This window comes from Struthio camelus, chromosome 15 (assembly GCF_040807025.1).
Source record: "Struthio camelus isolate bStrCam1 chromosome 15, bStrCam1.hap1, whole genome shotgun sequence".
NCBI lineage: Eukaryota > Metazoa > Chordata > Aves > Struthioniformes > Struthionidae > Struthio > Struthio camelus.
The window spans coordinates 19,785,303-19,803,622 of record NC_090956.1 but is presented as its reverse complement, the minus strand read 5'-3'; the positions used below and the strand labels follow the sequence as shown (position 1 = coordinate 19,803,622).

Below are 18,320 nucleotides of genomic sequence, written 5' to 3'. Positions count from 1 at the left end.
TTTCGGGCAGAAGTTTGAAGTGATATCTCTGTCATCTTTTATTTTTGTGAAAGAGGCTGACTACGTTAGGGCCACGCTCTGCCATCAAGGTCCTGCACTTGCAGAATTTTCACATTTCCATAAAACGCACTTGGGCCCTGGTACAATTTCAGATGAAGTCAAGGGGCTCTCTCTTGATTTCAGTGCAAGCTGGATTAGGTCTTCTCTATAATAAAGGCAGGTGACTTGCACAGATATAGGATGTTGAAAGGCACAGCATAATATTATGCAGCGATTAACTCTGTCATGTGCCTCTGCCTACAAACTGGGGAGGGCTCACCACCTCTTGGTGCTGGGTCTGTGAGGTTAAAAAAGAAAGGGATGATATCATCCTTTCTCTTAGCTCAAACTTTTTTACTCTAAGCTACCTTATCCTGGTCCTCTCTCAGAAAACCTGCCACTGAAGTTTAGTTGGAATTTCTCTGAGTAAGAAAATGGATTTGAGCCTGTGCAAAAAGGCCAAATACGAGCTTTGTTATTTTTCCCCTCACCCTGTTATTTTTCTCTCCCCCTTGTCTTTCTCTCACCCTGTTCATAATGTCTGTTCAGTTGCCTTTGTTGTGGGGGTGGTGAGCCCAAAGGTGGTTAGTCCAGGCAAAATGATGAAGATGGAAGAAAAATAGGAGCTCAAGTTGAGCTTGTTCTGAAATCTTAGGTGTAAATCCCTGCAAGGCTGGGTTGAAACAAAACAGGGTGTAGGTTAGTTCCTACTGAGCATCACAGCATATGCTGGCACCACACACACACATGCTTACACATGCTGACGAGCTGCACTGTTTGCTATTTACAGATCAGTACTTAATGGCTGCTTTTTTCTCTTCCTTTCTCCCCCTTTGTCCCCATCTCTTTCTGTTCCCTTTCTCGTATGGGATGGCTCTCATAGTACGGGATGATTTCTTTGGTAAGGCGAAGGCCATCTTTTTTTTAAACATCCATTTTTTTTTTTCCTAAGTTTCTTCTGTTCACCCCACATCTCTCCATATGTGTTGCGTTACCTTGGTTTGTTTTTTTTGTGATGATGGTGTCACCTCTCCAAGAAGCAGGAGGCAGCTGATCCATGCCACTAGTTTGGGGATTTTCTTAATTTCTTGATGTAGTTGATTATCCACTTTGATGCTTCAAACTATCTGGATATGGGAGGTGCACAATGTAGCATGGCTCTGTAAGACATGGCTCTGTCCAGACCTCCCTTCTCTTTGCTCCGAACTACAAAGAGGTGAAGAGTTCTTCTAGTCACTCCACAGTGTTTCCTTCCCACAGGTAGGGCTTTCCCATTACAGCCTACATGAGGTTATCTCATAGTATTTGCCGTGCTGCTCTGGGATGGCTCAATCCATTTCTTTATTGCAAGACCTCTTCGTACTGCTCACTGATTAAAGCATCTGGCCATGACTGTGTTACACGCCAATGAGATAGAAGTTGTTGTGGGGATGCTGATAGTTTGGAAACTGCGTGGCTTTTACGCCTAGGCTGATAGCTCACCCGCCTCACCAGAGTTCCTTTCTCTCCCAGAGATAAACCCAGAGAGTGATAGCTAACTTGAGAACGGGAATGGAAAAAGAATTAGTCCAAAAAAAACGAGAGAAGAACACTTCCTCCGTATGCCCCTCAGCACCTGGAACTTATTTATGCTATCTTAGCGTTTTAGTGGATAAATACTTGTTTGATCATCAGTAAAAGGGAATAAGAATATTGTTTAATGAGCAGATGTCTGTATCCTGTGACCTCTTGGTTCAAACAACATATTATATGCCACAGCCGATAAAATGAATGAAAGGACTGTAGCTCATTCACCTTCCCACACCACAAATACACTTTTAGTTTACACAGCTGTTATTGTCTCCCGCTTTTTTGCTATTTGCAGAATTCTTTGACACAGCATCAAAGAACACATTTCCTGAAACATCAAAGTGATTAATTATCTCTCTACTGATTTTTTTAAATGTTATTTGAAAACGCTGCTTCTTATTCATCCTTGCTGGGAATTCGCTTTTGCCATCATAAATTCATCCCATCTAACTGTGGGACGAGGATCTGTATGTTGGAGTGTTGTGATGTGTTCTCACTTCTTGTATGCTACCATGTTTCTCTAACTTTCATTTACTTCAAGTTTGTGTTGTTTTTATTTTACTGTAAAAATTAATCAGCAAATAATTGATGGTGAAAAATACTGATGTCTTTGCTGTAAAGGAAGAGGTAGTTGAGGAGGGTAGGACAAGAGGAACTTAAGCACAAACTGTGACGGTTGTGAGACTTCTTTGTGCTCTGGGACCTGCGGTGAGGAATGAGCTGCAACCTTCAGTACCGTCCCCTAAAAGGGAGAGGGCTCTTTGCCTTTAGTTCTCAGGTGGCCTCTGTTCCCTATTGTAAAGCAGAAGCTGATTCTGGGATGCAGCAGATCCCTGCCAGCAGGAAAGAGTCCAGATGTGCTTTTGGTCCCCAAATTTTTTTCAGTCTGGTTTTAAGAAATTCAGCCTTCACACTTAAACACCCAGATTTTTCAAAGGGTTTGCAACCCTGACGTGCATATGCGGTTGTCATATGTTCAAGCGCAAGGGGAAGTGCAATGCATCCGATGTAGACATTTTTTTGAGGGTGGACTGAGACTTCAGATTCATTTAAACACCTGTGAGAAAGCTGTTGAAGGTAAATAGTAGAGATGCACAATCTGAAGTCCTGGTAAAATTGCAGTGATGGAAGGCTGATAGTGGATAGCCTTTCGTGTGTGCAAAACTGGCTGCAGCAACCATGATCAGAAATCTGTACTGAGAAACAGGAAATTTGGTTTATACTAAGAAAGGAAATAAAACATGGATGTGCAAATACGGCCAGCAGTTTGGACAGTGTTCTGCGGTGCTCTGTGAAGAACCCATGAACTGCTAGCTTCTTCCTGTATGAGTAATGATAGAAAATGGTTGTAATAGCTCATGGCTGAACCAGGAGACATTGACTTAACTTCCCCCACCAGCATTAGTGAAGTGCTCTCCTTTATCCCTCTGAAAGGAGTCTGTGAAAGTTTAGGGAAGCAGCTAGGTCTGCATTTGTGCTCTTTACAGAAAGAACACATGGGTGTCTTTGCTTGTGCTGCATGGTCTTACAGCAGCAGGCATGCCGCTCTCTGCAGCAGAACACAGAAGTGTAGGGAAGCCTGACAAAGTGATTTCTCTTCCTCAAGTGCGAGTCAATCAGTGTCACACAAGCTCCATATTTCTAGGAGAGCAGATGAAAACTGCCTGGCCTTTCTTTTCAGGAATGGGCAAAGAAGTGGGGAATCTGCTGTTGGAGAACTCACAACTACTGGAGACCAAGTAAGAAACTGCTGCATGCTCTGAATTTCCTGTGTAGTTATAAATGAGCTGTTATCTTGAATTCAGTCTTGGCCAAAACTCCTGCCTCACTGAGGCTTGCTTGTTTATCTAACAGCTTCTCTTGAATAGTGCTTGTTCTTTGAATTGTAGAAGAGGAATTCCTCTTCTGAGTGACTTTCTTAACTGTTTCTTTTCTGCAGGCACTTGGGTGAAGTCTCCACACGTGCTGATAGGGTCTGATCCCACCTGAAGTCAATGGCAAGCTTTTCATTAACTTCAGTGGGAGTCTAGGTGTGGGCCTAAGTGACCATGAGGATATTGCAGTTTAGAAGCTTTTATCTGCAAGGTTTGCTCTTTGGAAAGAAAATTATCTCTCAATTTACACAGTCAAAGACTTTTCAAAGATGTAATAGTTGATAAAGGAGAGCTAGACAATGTAATTGGCATATCCTTTGAGGAAGGCTAGCAAACCAGGTAGATAGTAAAAGAGCTAAGTAGCCATGGAGAGGGAGGCGAAGTACTCCCAGGGGTCAGAGTTGAAGAACTTATTATTATAGGAAGCTGCTGGTTTTAAAGACTCTTAAGATATTTCAGAACTGATTGGAAATGCATATATATATATGTATATATGTATGTTATATCACCATCATCCACAATTATCAGTAAGTACAGATAAAAGAACATTTGAAAGGTGTGTCTCAGATCTTAATTTAGTCTCTATTAAAAATAGGAATAAACTTCAGGCAGGTGATAGGTTTACCTATACCTACTTTTTGCGGTATCCTGCTATCTTCTATGGAGTATCTGATGTTGGTAGACCATCAGGATACAGGACTGGACAAACCTCATCCTGACCCATTGTAGTGATTTCTAAGTCATTCCGGAGCTCCTTCTTGACAAAATCAGCTTTTGCATGAGTTCTAGCTAGACTGAATTATTTTAATTAACTCATTGCAAATCTTCTTGTAGTGCCTGTGACCTTAGTTTCAGATCTCTGTTATGGACAGCTGCTGGTTATAGGCATTGTTACTTATTGTTCCTTTCACACCTTTCAGAAATGCTTTGAACGTTGTGAAGAATGATTTGATTGCCAAAGTGGACCAGTTGTCAGGAGAGCAAGAAGTGCTGAAGGGAGAACTGGAGGCAACAAAACAGGCCAAAGCCAAAATGGAAATAAGAGTCAAGGAGCTGGAGGAAGAGCTGAAAAGGTGAGAGATTCACACACTGCTCCAGGGAGTTGGGAGAACTTGGATGATAAACCTGGCTCCTCTGTTAGTTTAATTCCTTTTCCCTCAGAGTTTAGTATTGGAATTCAAAGGTATCTCACAGAGAGTTTCAAAGGCAGATGGTAGGTGGCTGAGGTTTTTTTTAAGATTGTCTTTATTTGTTTGAAATGGGTTATTGAACCTTAAAAAACTTGCAGAACTTCCTGCCCCCCCCCCCCCCCCCATTCATTAGTATTCCTTAGCAGTAATTGCAAATCCAGGCTGGCTGGAGTGAACCTTTCAGAAAATCAAACTGTAATAGGGGGGAAATTTCTAAAAGAGTAGTTCTGAAGGAAACTGTCAAGAGTTTGATCCTGGCAGCAGCCAAGATAGTTCTGAGAAGGATGAATGCGCATTCGTTTAATGAAAGAGCTAATACAGATTCCCAAAAACAATATTTAAATGTCAGTATTGTTAATTATTCCTTTGTTCATGGTAAGAGTGAGAAGGAAAGGCAGAAGAGATTTTAGTCCTATGTGGGTAGCATTCGGAGGGATCCCACTTCTTATTTTCCACTCAATCTAGAGAAATTTAAGCCTGAATGCCTAGCAAAGCCTGGTCATATCACATCCATAAAGCTAAAATTGCCAGTAGGGCTCAGAGCTACATAATTACATTTTGACTAGCTGTATGTTCCGCTGTGAAATCTCAATTCAGAGAGCAATGTTTATTCTGCAGCTGGAGTCTGGCAGGATTCCCCTGTTATTTTCTAATTTGAACACAGCATCTCTAAGAATGACACAGACTGGTCTGTCTTCATTGTTCAAAATGTCTGAAATGAAAATAGTCTCACAGGCAGTGGAATAGATCCGATTTCTTGAAATGTCGTTTTGAGCATCTCATAATGTAATAATGCAGTAGGGACATAGGCTTTTAACTGGCTGGTGTACCTTTTTAAGAGACAAACAGCAGTTTTTTTCCGCGGTGTCTTTGCTGTCAACAAAAATACTTGTAATTCAAATGGGAATGAAGCTGAGTATGGGTTTTTAAAGAAATTAAAGGCACTCAGAAAAATACTGTAAATATTTTATTAACATGTATTTGGTGTTCCCTTTCTCACCATTATAGCAAAATGTCCTTCACATTTGGGTCTTTTTCACTGCGTTGAAAACAATGAAAACAGTCTGGAAGAAGAAATTAAGTCAGCATTTTGATTGCTGAGCATGGTTCGGTGTTTTTTTGGTTTTTTGGTTTTTTTTTCCGTTAAGATCTGTCTGAACATAGATGGTGACTCTGAAATAGAAATTGGCTGGTCCATTCCAGTGACCAGTATTTTGGGGCCCAGTTCTTACATCAGATATTCCAAAGAAATGGGCTGATGTAGGTGAAGCTATCCATAAAGTAACATGGTGCTAATGTGAGAAAAAAATATCAGAGAAGTTTCTCATTGTTTGGAGGTACAACTCCCGTTTTGAAAATGTTGCCCTGCAACGCATCTTGACGTTTCTGTAGATGATTCTCTCCCCAAAACATCTCATGGTCAGCCCAGCAGTAGCAGTCACCACATCACTTGCTGGTTTGATGCATTTCTTCCTGTTTCCTAGAGTGAAATCTGAAGCGATTGTTGCCCGACGAGAACCCAAAGAGGAGGTGGAGGATGTAAGCAGCTATCTCTGTACAGAATTGGTATATTACATTACTAAAATGCCTGCGGGGAAAGGGGGTTTATATACTTATTCTATATTACTTTGCATATATGAGTCCTCAGATGCAGACTGTTCTGCTTTTGTTAACGATGAAGGCAAAGCTGGTCAGCTGCAGGTTATCTTGATATTTGGCAGTAGCCAGATGCCATGAGATTACCGTGGCATACGTCTTTCAAACCATGGTTTGGCAAAGACGAGTGTGTGACACAGTAAGGACACAACGCAAGAGGTTTCTACAGAGTGGTGCTAGACCAGTGACCTGCCCAGCACCTTCCCATTTTATCTGGTTTTCCCCACTTTTGAGTTACAGATAATCTAATGTGGAATCTGATTTCACTCAGGGTCTTGTGATAGTTAGGCTTCTCAAGAAGAGCTTGTCTCATGTTGGCCGTGAAGCTGTAAGCTGTGAGGACTTAATGCAGTGAAACTTGGGTTACTGCAGGCAGCTTTACAGTAATAGATGCCTTCATTTTAATAGCTTTACAATCTCCAGTTTTGTGACATTGTTTTTCTTGTTAATTTCTTCTGCATAAGCCAGTACTGCCTCTTACAGGGTACAGGTAGAAAAGACTGATGGACTCTCCCCCAGTGACAGCTCTTCAGAGTGCTTTGGCTGAAGTAGAGGCTTTTCTACAAAGTCCAACTGTAGCCAAAAAAGAAGCAAACAGAGGATAACAGAGATATCCCCTGTAAATATCACCTCTGCTAAGGCAGGGAATTAGATCCTCTTCTTTTCAATAGTACTGTGTTCCTACTTCGTGAAAGATATGGGGCCAGTTTCATTTCTAGCATAATGGTCTTGACTTAAGTGGGGTTATACCAGGGGGAACTTAGTCTATTGAGAATCTAAGTAGATAGGAAGATGTTCAAGTTGTTCTTGTGGACTGCTGAAGAGGACTGGATTCCTTTTGAGCTGAGCTGACAGGAGGTCTGTGTTTAAAATATGAAAAGGATAGTCTTAAATTCGTTTTCATGTGCATACTTCCTATTTTGGTGGGTCATATAGGTTTATTCTAAGTCCAGGAGGCCGAAGAGGGGGGTTGGCTAGTTTGTGCTATTCCAGCTCTCTGCAGTACTGCGTCAGGCAGGCTGAGTTTGGGAGTTGCCACAGTCTAGACAGAACCCAGTGATACTTCCTAGTAGTGAGTTTCCAAAATCCTTATGATTTCTTTTTGGGCAGGTATTTTCCCCAGCTTATCCAAGTTGCTCTCATTTCTCTCCTCAAAAGATGAATACAGAATCCCATTCCTGTTGCCTCCTAACCCAAAGCCGTGTGTCTTCATTAGAAGGCCAGATTGTCACCATCCCAGGGGATCTAGGGATGTAGGGGTGCGAGGCAGTAGTGCAGGAATGACCTTGAGAACAGCAAGATTGCAAGGAGTTTGGAGAGAGAAACTAGCTGGGGCATGTCCTTTCTTGGTAACCTTCAGGACATCTTACATGAAGACTCCCCATATGAGAAAGAGATATTTGGAGTCCCTTGGTGATCTTTTGGATGCAGAAGGGTTCCTGAGTACTAATTTTGTATGAGTCTTGCAATTCCAGAGAGTCATTGTTTCTAGGCTTGCAAATGATCACACAAAACATTGGAATTGTAGATTTTCAGGGCTGAATTTTAAAAAGCTTTGTGCATATGTCACACTAACTAAAGCCTAAATTCTCTGAACTCTGAGTGAGCAGTCTGAGTGTTCTGGACCTAATGAACTGTAAAGTGTTCCACCTTGTCCTTAGAAATGGTTTTCCAAAACTATTACTGATAATCAAGCACCATCTTTAAACCAGGACACTTCCCCTGTCTATGTGAACGTTCAGGGCTGTAGCACCAGTTAGCTAGGGAAATAACTGAACCTGGGAATTTGAAACATGTGCTTTTATCCATGCTGCACAGTGGTTAGCAGGGGGAAACAGCCCTCAGCCATATTCTGAGAATGAGCAGGTGAGTTGTGTCATGCCAGGTAAAGAGGAAAAGGTCTTTCTTTAGTTTCCTGTGCCCTACACCTTTATCTGCGTAGTGCGTACTAACAGAATGCCTCCTTCCTAATCCTGTGGAGGGGACGGACAGCATTACGTGCTCCCTGCTGCTTGTGATTAGATTTGCTATGAAACCTGTTCCACTAAGACTTTGGTTCCCAAACTTCCTGGACCAATGGACCACTGTCAGCTCTCCAAATTCCTTGTAGACCACCAAAGCATCTTATTGATAATACTCTCTGGACAGGATTTACAATTCGGTGGTGGATGTTACTCTATTTTATATGGGTTTATGGAACACCAAGAGGTCCATGGGACATAGTTTGGAGATCACTGGTCTAGAACTAGAACCTCACGTGGGGAAGGCAGGGGGTAATTAAACAGAACAGGAAGAGAACTAACAAGTATGTCTTTCTGTCTACTGACTTTCCCGGTACTAACATCAATCCCCTTCCGTTTTTTGTTGGCTGAAGCAGTGCTCCTCCCCTCTGCAGGACAACATTCCCATAGCTCAGCGTCGCCGCTTTACACGTGTGGAAATGGCCCGAGTTCTAATGGAACGCAATCAATACAAAGAGAGGTTGATGGAGCTCCAGGAGGCTGTAAGGTGGACGGAGATGATCAGGTGAGGCTGGGTGCTGGTGAACAATTTCATTTAGGACAGAACCTGGCCGTGTTTGGCCTTGTGCTCAGTGGAGCCTTTATGAAGATACTGAGTTGAGAAGTGCTAAAAGTTTTCCAAACTGTAGATGCTTCACTTGTAATGCCTAGTTCTTTCTTATTCCTGTATCTGGACTGCAAATCAAGACTAGAGTTGCCACAGTTACTTGGAGACACTGAGCAGTTGTCTGTCTTGCTTTTTTTGTGTGTGCTAATTAGGCTAGGGGAGATGTAGGGGAGAGGGTTGCTTTTAATTAATGAATTCCTTTGACTGTAGCTATAAATGGAAATAGTATCACGGTTTGTAATTACCAGGGTGTGACTCTGTCACTGGTAAGGTTGAGGGGCGTTGAGATAAAACTTTGAATTTGACAAACTTATTTGCACTTCATATGAACATTGAAACATAAACCTGCTAGGTGTGCTCCCATTGAAGACGACTGTATGTCACTTGCTCTGTTTTGTTTCGAAACGTCGTTACAATGAATTTTGGGTTTTCACATAGCTTCCTTGATGGAAATGGCCTGCTGCTTGGCATAAACTTGGGTAAAAGATACTGAAATGAACTTGCATCTGCTGTGTTTATCCTTAGAGCTTCCCGTGAGCACCCATCCGTCCAGGAGAAGAAGAAGTCCACTATCTGGCAGTTGTAAGTCCGTTGGTGGTTTGTTTAAGATTAAGAAAAGGGGAAGTGTCTCCATTTCTACCTTAAACATCAACTTAATAGACTCTTACTCTGGTGTTAATGAAAGATCAACTAAAAGTGTTCTTAGCTGAACTGTTTGACTACATGGGCTTCCTTTGTCTTTAGTTAAAATAAAATCAGCTCTGAACATTCTTACCAGTTTGGTTTTACAAGCTCGAAAAGATTACAAGTGCCTAAGAGCAAATACCTGAAATGGAAAAATACATGCACTCATAACAAATAAAGTAAGGCTATTCTCATGAAGGGCTTAAAGCCCCTAATTTTGTACCTCTTGCTTCCTCTGCTATGTTAGATTATCTCCCCAAGCTGCTTTTCTCTTATTTGCTGGCTTTTCCTAGCTTCAGCCGTCTGTTCAGCTCATCCTCAAGTCCCCCACCAGCAAAGAGGACCTACCCATCGGTGAACATCCACTACAAGTCTCCGACAACAGCAGGGTTCAGCCAACGTCGCAGTCACACCATGTGCCAGATCTCCTCCGGCAGCCGCACTCTTGAATTCTTCCCTGAAGAGTGAGTCGTGTGCTATGTGCAAAGCCAGATCCCCCAGCAACTCTGCCAAATAAAAGCCGGCTTTTTTTTAAATAAGCTGTTTTCCACTGAAAAAAGTCCAAGTGGCATTAATAAGTTTCTGTCTCTTGTGTTTATCCACTTGATCTTTCACTCATCAGTTACCACACGGATGGGCTCAGCGATTGCTTTCTCGGGCTTTCTAGGCCATGATGAGTCATCTCAGCAGGGTCCACTGTAGGCTTCAGAGTTGGCCTCAACCCAAAGTTTTGCATTTGTGTTTGGAGGCTGTGTGAGAATGAAGAAGGGCTTTTGTGGTAGAGCATGATGGCAGCATTGGGAAAGCAGGAGGAAGTATCTTTGCCCAACTCTGTTGACAAAGAATTTAGGTGGAGACAAAGGTTTTCTCAACAGCGTGTTTAGGTTATAACATTTGGCTTTAATCCTAACTACACAGAAAAAGAGCTTCTAAATATTGCTACTGCAGCGTCCTCTCTCTTTCTTTTATGCCTCTGATAAAAGAGAAAAAACTATTTTCTGCTTTATTCAACTTTAAATTGCGTGCATTGCACCATTGCGAGGTTTTACTGTTTAGTTTGTGATCTGTTTTTGTATAAGGACTTTGGAGAATGTGGTAGTAAAGTTGGTTGGAAAGGCACTGGACTGAGTGGAGAGGTTTTCTTTGGAGAGTGAATTTGAATTTTATAGATACCCACTGCTTTTATTCTGTTCAGTTCAACTCTAGTTACAATATCACAATTATCATGTGGTGTCTGAGTGCTTTCCAGTAGTGCATTAAATAATGTGACTAACCACGGTCAGAAGCTGTTTGTTCTTATCCTCTCCCCAGGAGAGGAAGCATGTACAAGGGACCATTTTGTTTTAGTGGGGGTTTGATTTTGTTTTAAGTATGTCATTTTTTATATATATATATAAAAATATATATATATTTGTGGAGGGGTTTTTGTTTAGTTTGGATTTTTTGCTGATGTTGTTTGTACCTTGGAATGATATTTTAAAAACCTGTTTAGAGCTGGAACTAACGTTCAAACAGCCTTTGTTTATAGTAAAACATATCCTAAGAGCTCACAAATTGATTTTCTTCTTACCTTTGCCGGTGCAAAGCTGGAGTCATTCTGTGGAAACCAGTACAGTTAGTGCATATGTTCCTTCTCAGCAGAGAAAAATTTAAAATGGACGGAAAAATAAGCAGTTGACTGTAATGAAAAGTGGAAGAACTCAGAATGCCTTTCTGATGGAGGCATTAGATCAGTAAACTGAAACAGCTAAGCAAAAAGTGGTATGATCTCACAGATGGTTGTCGTCTTGAAGGTTGATTCCCTGTTTCTGAAGGGCTCTTGGAATACCGAAGTGGAGATGACCATTGTCCAGGTGACAGGGAATTAGACATTAGGGTTGCCTAGGTAGTTTTTCTGTCTGATTTCCTGCATCTCCTTTTCCGCTTGTGTGAAGATGGATTTGTTTTGCTTTGTATCCTTTGATTTCTTGTCTGTTTTTTCTTCTCCCTGCTATGGCAATGCACCTTCTACCTTGACCGTCTACCTCTATTTCTAACCATAGATTGAGAAGTAACACTGTTTCTTCTCTCCTCAGTGACTGTACATCATCAGCACGTCGTGAACAGAAGCGGGAGCAGTACCGCCAGGTCCGGGAGCACGTGAGGAATGATGATGGGCGATTGCAAGCCTGTGGCTGGAGTCTCCCTGCCAAGTACAAGCAGGTAGGGACCGCTTTCCATGTGAACATGTCATCATGTTCTCCATGAGAACATGTCATCCCATTCACAGTGATACCAGTGAAGATCTAATTCTGTAGCCTTAGTTGTTAAATATTCCAGTTAGAGGTATAATGTGCATATTTATCTTTATGATAATTGTAGGCATAGATTAAATTTATCTTTTTTTATCTCCAGCTAAGTCTACAAAGGGGACATTCTTTTGCATGAAAAGCACTGAAAGAACCTAGCCTAAAATAAAAGGAATTAACCTTCTTCATTCAGAGCCCAGTACTTGTTTTTATTTCCTTTGTTTTTATACCTGAGGTTGCACAGTAGATATTTTATTTGTATTATGAGAACTTTTCCAATCATTTAGTATTATAAAAAACAAACTGTGTGGCATTTGCTCCCCGTTCTCCCCAGCAGCGCACAAAATCAAATGTCATCAGCCTCATTTGTTGGCCTATGGCTCATTTACCTCTGGTCAAAGATCACCTGAAAGGAATGAGTTTTTCATTGTGGCTTGAAAGTGAAGAAGTCCCCAGGCGATTTCAGGTTGTGATGGAAGGGAATGCCAGTGTTCTGTATTCCATGCAGGGGACATCCCTTAGCCACACTTTCCTTTTAGCAATGCAGGATATAGCCTGTGTTAACCATAATTGGGGCAACCTATTATGGTGAAAGAGACAGTCTCTCAGGTAGGCTGGTCCCATCTCTTTACGCACTCTGTTTCACACAAGATGTCGGATGAAGGATCAGCTGCCATTGGCACCCCGTCTCTGAGGCTGAGAAGTTTGATTTTGCCATCTCTGTTGCTGTAGCCTGGTGTATACTTGTACTGTCTTTTCCTTCTTCTCTTCCCCCACAGCTGAGTCCCAATGGTGGCCAGGAAGACACTCGGATGAAAAACGTCCCTGTGCCTGTATATTGTCGCCCACTAGTAGAGAAGGACCCAACCATGAAGGTTTGTTGTCTCTGCATACCATTCCAGTCCAGAAAGGGAGCGTGGAAAAAGCGCTCCCTAAATCACTAAATGTACAATTTTTTTTTTGTCATCACTAAATGTACAATTTTATAACTACATTTTTTACATGATATATTTCAAATCCCGTCTTCCTCTTCCTTTTTTTTTGGAATGGTTGTTTCAAGTGTATGTAGGGAAAAGTACCTCACTCTGTAAGAACGTAATTTTCAGCTGATTCTGGTTGCCACATCCTCTGCTTCTGTTCTTAGATCTTTTGCTTTTTTGAGGCTTCTTTTGTATAACATCAGCAACAGCTTAGGCTTATACAGCTTGTTAAGAATCCTTAAAGTATAGTACCAAACAATATGAAAACTGGTGAAAAGGAGAAGATGAAAGCTAAACATGCTTCATTGCCCTTCTTTTGGATTTCACTGTTGACCAGGAATCACCAATAACAGAAAGAATTATCTAGAGCAGAAGTCAATAGATTTTTGGGTAGCTATGTCTATCAGTAGTAGAGCTAAAGCTGGTATTTTCAACAGAATTGCACTTGAGAATAGATGCTCATCTCTCTGCAGATTTATCTTCTATAATTAATTGTTTTCAAATATATAGTCTGTCATTAATTTTGCTAAGATTCAGAGTTGATTTTTAGACTCCCTTCTAATGTTTAAGTCATAAAAAATATTCTTATGTTGTTAGTTGTTTCTAGAAGATTGGTGTAATCTTTGGATAATACTCTGTTCAGTAATTCCCCTTATGATTTTGGACAGATCCAATATGTGATTATGTAGTCCTGTTCCCAGCATTCTCCTGAAAAGCTACCTGAAAGTAGCTCATAGGAGACTGGCTAAATTTATTTGTCAGAAGATATCTAGTGTGCTTCTGATCAATTCATTCCACGTTTATTATGCAGGGAGCTGAACAAACAGCTTTCTTTTTGGAGGAGGAGCTTAGTTTTTGCTGGCTTAGCTCCTTGAATCGCTCTCTAGGATCTGACAAATCTAGGCAAAGGGGGAGTGTGGATTAGGAAACAGGAGTGTCGGACCTTTCTGGGTTCATCCTCAACTAGGCTGTAACACTGCAGGGAAAGAAACAGCTATTAGGGTGTTTGTTTCCAAGCTGTACTAAGTATGTTTTGCTGAGAGGGGAAATGTTGGTCAGACCCCTAGAGAATGACCCCTCTTTTCTTCTCTTGGAACTCTCTGTCTTGTACATCCAATTTATGACTTGTTAAAGACTGACAGATAAGACATGGATTTAACACTTACTCAGTGGAGCTCCTTTTTCTTCCCTCTATCAAAACCAACTATTCTTCTAGTGGAAATCAACAAGACCTATTGTTTCCACCTGAATTTTGTGTGGGTGTACACAGTTCTTTGCAAAGCTCTCAGAATTTCATGAGAACCTGGAGCCTCCAGAATTCTTACTTTGAAATTTCTGTTTCTTTGCTTAGCTGTGGTGTGCAGCTGGAGTTAATCTCACAGGATGGAGACCTTTTGAGCAGGAGTCTGGGAATGGACAGAAACTGGATCCTGGACGTGATCCTCTCACTTGTGACCGGGAAGTGGAAGGCGAGAACAACAAGAGTAACCATACATCTCCTGAAAAGAAAAAGGTCGGAAAAGAAAACTGATTTTTTTCTCCACTGTTTTTTTCATTCCATCCCTTTTATGCCTCCTGTCATGATAGCTTTATGCTATGAAGTACGATGCACTGACTCAGTAAAGTCTTTCCTAGTGTTAAGACTGTTTCAGTATTTCTGAGGCATTGTGCTGTGGGGAGGGTTTGTGGTATTCTGGCTGTCAGTAACTCTCCATGTGATCTGGGATAAGTCATCTCAAGTAAAATCTCCCAGCTTCTGCTCTTGAAACACTTTTGGAGTTTTGAAAAACTTCCTAATAATAAGGGCAGTTAAACACTTGGTGAAGTTGCTAGGAAGCTTACGGAGTCCTCATCTCTGGGAATTAAAAAAAAAAAAAAAAAAAAAAGTCAGGCAAAGCTTTGTTAAGATATAGTATAATCCATTTGGTTCAGGAGGTGAATCTCTTGAGATCCTTTCCAGCTCTGTATTTTAAGATAGTCTTAAGTTCTTTTTAAGAACCAAGCTGTAATTTGAAGATGATAATATAACTTTCTGTCCTTTCCAGTTTGGGGATTTTTTTTCACAGCTGTATAATTCTGCTGCCCTATAGTGTTTCTGTGATTAGCTTGCTTAGATTGGTAGTTTGTGCATCCTAGATCCATGGTATTCAATCTGAAATAGCTGCTCAGTGACATCAGTGAGACAGCTGAGAAGAGAAACTGATGACTGAACTGCCCTGGCTGGGGTTCCAGATACAAGTGTGGCAATGTGAGGGAAATTTGCATTGCTCTTATTGTTTATTTTCCTCAGCTAGGAGGAGACTTTGACTCTCCGGAGCTGGCAGTGTGGTCTTTGTATACACAAATGTTGCCAAGCATTAATTGGCTCAGTCTGATCTGAGAGGAGCACTGATTCTTCTGTGTGTTTGCTCTCCTGAAGGCAAAGGAGCTCCATGAAATGGATGCCACATCCAGTCGTGTCTGGATCCTCACCAGTACCCTGTCAACAAGTAAAGTTGTAATCATTGATGCCAATCAGCCTGGTACAGTGGTGGACCAGTTCACTGTCTGCAATGCCCATGTGCTCTGCATCTCCAGCATCCCTGGTAAGTGGGGCCTAGGCACTGGCTCCAGTCTGCACAGGGTCACCCACTCCACTCAGGAGTCACAAACATAGCATCCTCACTTCAGAAGTAACCCTTGGAAGCTGCTCGGTTCAATAATGTTCCTCAAGACCATAACTCAGATCTTGCCTTCTCGTAGGACTATTCTGCGGAGATCTTTCACTGCTGAGCGTTTAGTGAGTGGTTCCTTCGGCACATGCAGGATGGCTCTTGGGAGCAGGCCTTGCCCAGGTTTGGGAGGGCTCTGTACCTGGCCTGGATGTTGGTGGCTAGGGATGAGGGGGCTCGCCATGGTGTGATTGATGCTGCGGTGCCTCCCTGGGGCAAGTGAGCTCCAAGGATCAGCATCTTCCATCCCTATGGCTACCTCAGGAGTACTGCTACATTTAAATTAGCAGTGACTGCTAGATTTATGGGAGAATCTGTTCTTTGCCCTTCAGCGGCCAGTGAGAGTGATTATCCTCCAGGCGAGATCTTTCTGGAGGGAGATGTTAATCCTGAAGAGTCGTCTGGAACAGATGGTGTCTTGGCAGGAATCACTCTGGTGGGCTGTGCGACCCGTTGCAACGTGCCACGAAGCAACTGCTCCTCACGTGGTGACACACCTGTGCTGGACAAGGGACAGAGTGAGTCTCTGGACATAAAACTTAACAGTAGTCCAATTATAGCTCGTCCCGTATGAGCTTATGATCTTACAGCTGCATCCTCCTGATGCTGGCTTAACAACTTCGTAGACCTCAAGAAGTTTCTCAGTACAAGAACACCAAAGCCCCTTTGATATTTTTCCCTTTAGAGCCCTTCCTTCCTCTGTGAGTGGTCTGGATCCTGCAGCTAGGTTGTGGGGCTGGTAGAGCAGAGTATTTTGGACAGGTGATATGTACTTGCCCTGCTACATTTGCTTGTGCTTTCGTTGCTTTCTTCTCTGAACCATGTCTTGTTGTTAAGTGAGTTAAGCCTACACGAAGAAAATAAATAATGCTCTTGCTGATTCCCTACTGCAGTGGACAACTTTGGTGAACTTGTGATGCCTTGCTAGTCATAGATTGTGCCTAACTTTAAAATAGCCTTTGTTTTCCCCAGAGCAGAAAAGACTCTGAATAAACTGCTGTCTGAGATGCAGGCTCAGAGCTCGATTGTATTGGGCAAGGAAGGATAAGTTAAAAATGGAAAGCCAGGTTTCTGTATAGCTAACTTCCGTCTCAGTCCCTAGCTTGTTGTACATCTTGCTATGTTTCTTCTTTTTTAGGCGAAGTGGCTGCCGTCTGCAATGGGAAGATCAACCAGTCCCAGTCTACTGAGGAGGCAACAGAAGCTACCGAGGTACCAGAAAATGGTACAAGTGAGACAGAATCTGCTCAGATCCGGCCTGGGCCGCTCACAGAGCACGTGTTTACAGATCCAGTCCCTCCTCAGGCACCTCTTAGGCAGAACAGGTAGGCTGCCCATGTGCCGGTGTAGTTATTCATCTGCTCTGTTTGCATGAGCTGTTGGTTAAGAGAACCAACCTGATTTTCTGACAAGGTGTCCAACTCTTTTCAGGTTTGTGCCCACAGAATATTACAGATGGGATGACAGGGAAAGGAAGAAATAAAATGAAAATAAACATGGTTCAGCCTGCAGCAGACTATGTTGCAACTTTTTAAGAGCAAATGTTTGATCTCTCAATGTGAATTTAGACCTGCTATTGAGACAGATCTTGCAAAGTACATTGCATTTAACCTCCTTACCAGAGGAGGAGCTTACTGATTCATGCATAAATTTATTCTAGTAGTGCCTCTAATGTGTTGTAAAGATAACAAGATATTCTCCACCAAAAATTCTTAGACAAATGAGATTGAAATGATAGGCTGGGGAGCTGGGAGCACCAAGCAAGCAAGGTGGAAATCTTGGATAGAAATTGCTTTTAGAAAAGCAAGTGCTGTACATTAGCCCAATATTCTTTGAGGTTGAAAATGAAAAGGGTAAACATATACTGTTAATATAATGGTACTGCCAAACACTAAGTTTAGTTATGTAACTAGAAAGCACTTTCTAATTGTTTTGGAGAGAAAAAGAAAATTGTGCAAAATGCAGATTCAGAAGTCAAACAATTGAAAAACACTATCTGTGTATACAAGTGTTTGTATCTGCTTGAGCAGTGCCAGACTGTGAGCATAAATGGGAATTCTGTGCACCGCTATTAATAAAAGTGTCTAAAAATGTTCTTTTCTCTCCTCAGTGAGAACGGGCAGCAGAAGACAGAGTCAAGCACAGCGTTGACAGATCAGGAATTGAATGGGGATGCTGCTGGGACTTGCACTAGTGCTGCCCCCACCATGTGGCTGGGAGCACAGAATGGCTGGTAGGTTCCTTGGGAGCTGGCAGAACTCTCTGTCACCTTGGATGTCCTCTAGGATCCACTTTCAAAGTCCTCACACCTCTAGTTCATTTTATGTTTTTGGAGTAGGTAAGTGTCACTCATCACTCGTCATTGTTCTGAGCCCTCAGCACATCTTAGGCACCATGACTTAATCTCACCTTGCGCATTCCTTTCTTATCAGAAAAAAAAGGCTCAAACTCTGTCAGGCAGAAGGCGTGAGCCCTTGCTGCTAATTCTCCCTGATTTGTCCTTTCTTGCAGGCTTTATGTGCACTCTGCTGTATCCAATTGGAAGAAGTGTCTGCACTCGATAAAGCTGAAGGATTCTGTACTTAGCCTAGTGTAAGTGTGCACACTGAGGGACACTGAAGGATGAGGTTCAGTGCCTGTGTGATCACTTCTTTGGTGAGGGTGGCACTTCTGTGTCAGTCATCTTTTTTCTTGCCCTTCT

At 42.1% G+C, this 18,320-nt stretch overlaps 1 protein-coding gene across 50 annotated transcripts in view; it reads left to right on the top strand.

The window, feature by feature from the left end:
• MAPK8IP3 (mitogen-activated protein kinase 8 interacting protein 3) overlaps positions 1 to 18,320 on the top strand; it is an 83,545-nt gene that overhangs the window by 54,480 nt on the left and 10,745 nt on the right. For 11 of the 50 annotated variants that reach the window (XM_068907973.1, XM_068907953.1, XM_068907972.1 and 8 more), the window contains 15 exons: positions 923 to 940; positions 3,290 to 3,347; positions 4,403 to 4,555; positions 6,157 to 6,238; positions 8,703 to 8,854; positions 9,482 to 9,538; positions 9,934 to 10,104; positions 11,716 to 11,842; positions 12,708 to 12,803; positions 14,260 to 14,421; positions 15,328 to 15,493; positions 15,952 to 16,137; positions 16,758 to 16,944; positions 17,730 to 17,852; positions 18,131 to 18,211. In XM_068907973.1, coding sequence (XP_068764074.1) covers positions 923 to 940; positions 3,290 to 3,347; positions 4,403 to 4,555; positions 6,157 to 6,238; positions 8,703 to 8,854; positions 9,482 to 9,538; positions 9,934 to 10,104; positions 11,716 to 11,842; positions 12,708 to 12,803; positions 14,260 to 14,421; positions 15,328 to 15,493; positions 15,952 to 16,137; positions 16,758 to 16,944; positions 17,730 to 17,852; positions 18,131 to 18,211 — 1,819 coding nt within the window. The remainder of the gene's footprint in view (positions 1 to 922; positions 941 to 3,289; positions 3,348 to 4,402; positions 4,556 to 6,156; positions 6,239 to 8,702; positions 8,855 to 9,481; positions 9,539 to 9,933; positions 10,105 to 11,715; positions 11,843 to 12,707; positions 12,804 to 14,259; positions 14,422 to 15,327; positions 15,494 to 15,951; positions 16,138 to 16,757; positions 16,945 to 17,729; positions 17,853 to 18,130; positions 18,212 to 18,320) is intronic. The other 39 variants (XM_068907995.1, XM_068907986.1, XM_068907981.1 and 36 more) reach the window with 15 other exon arrangements.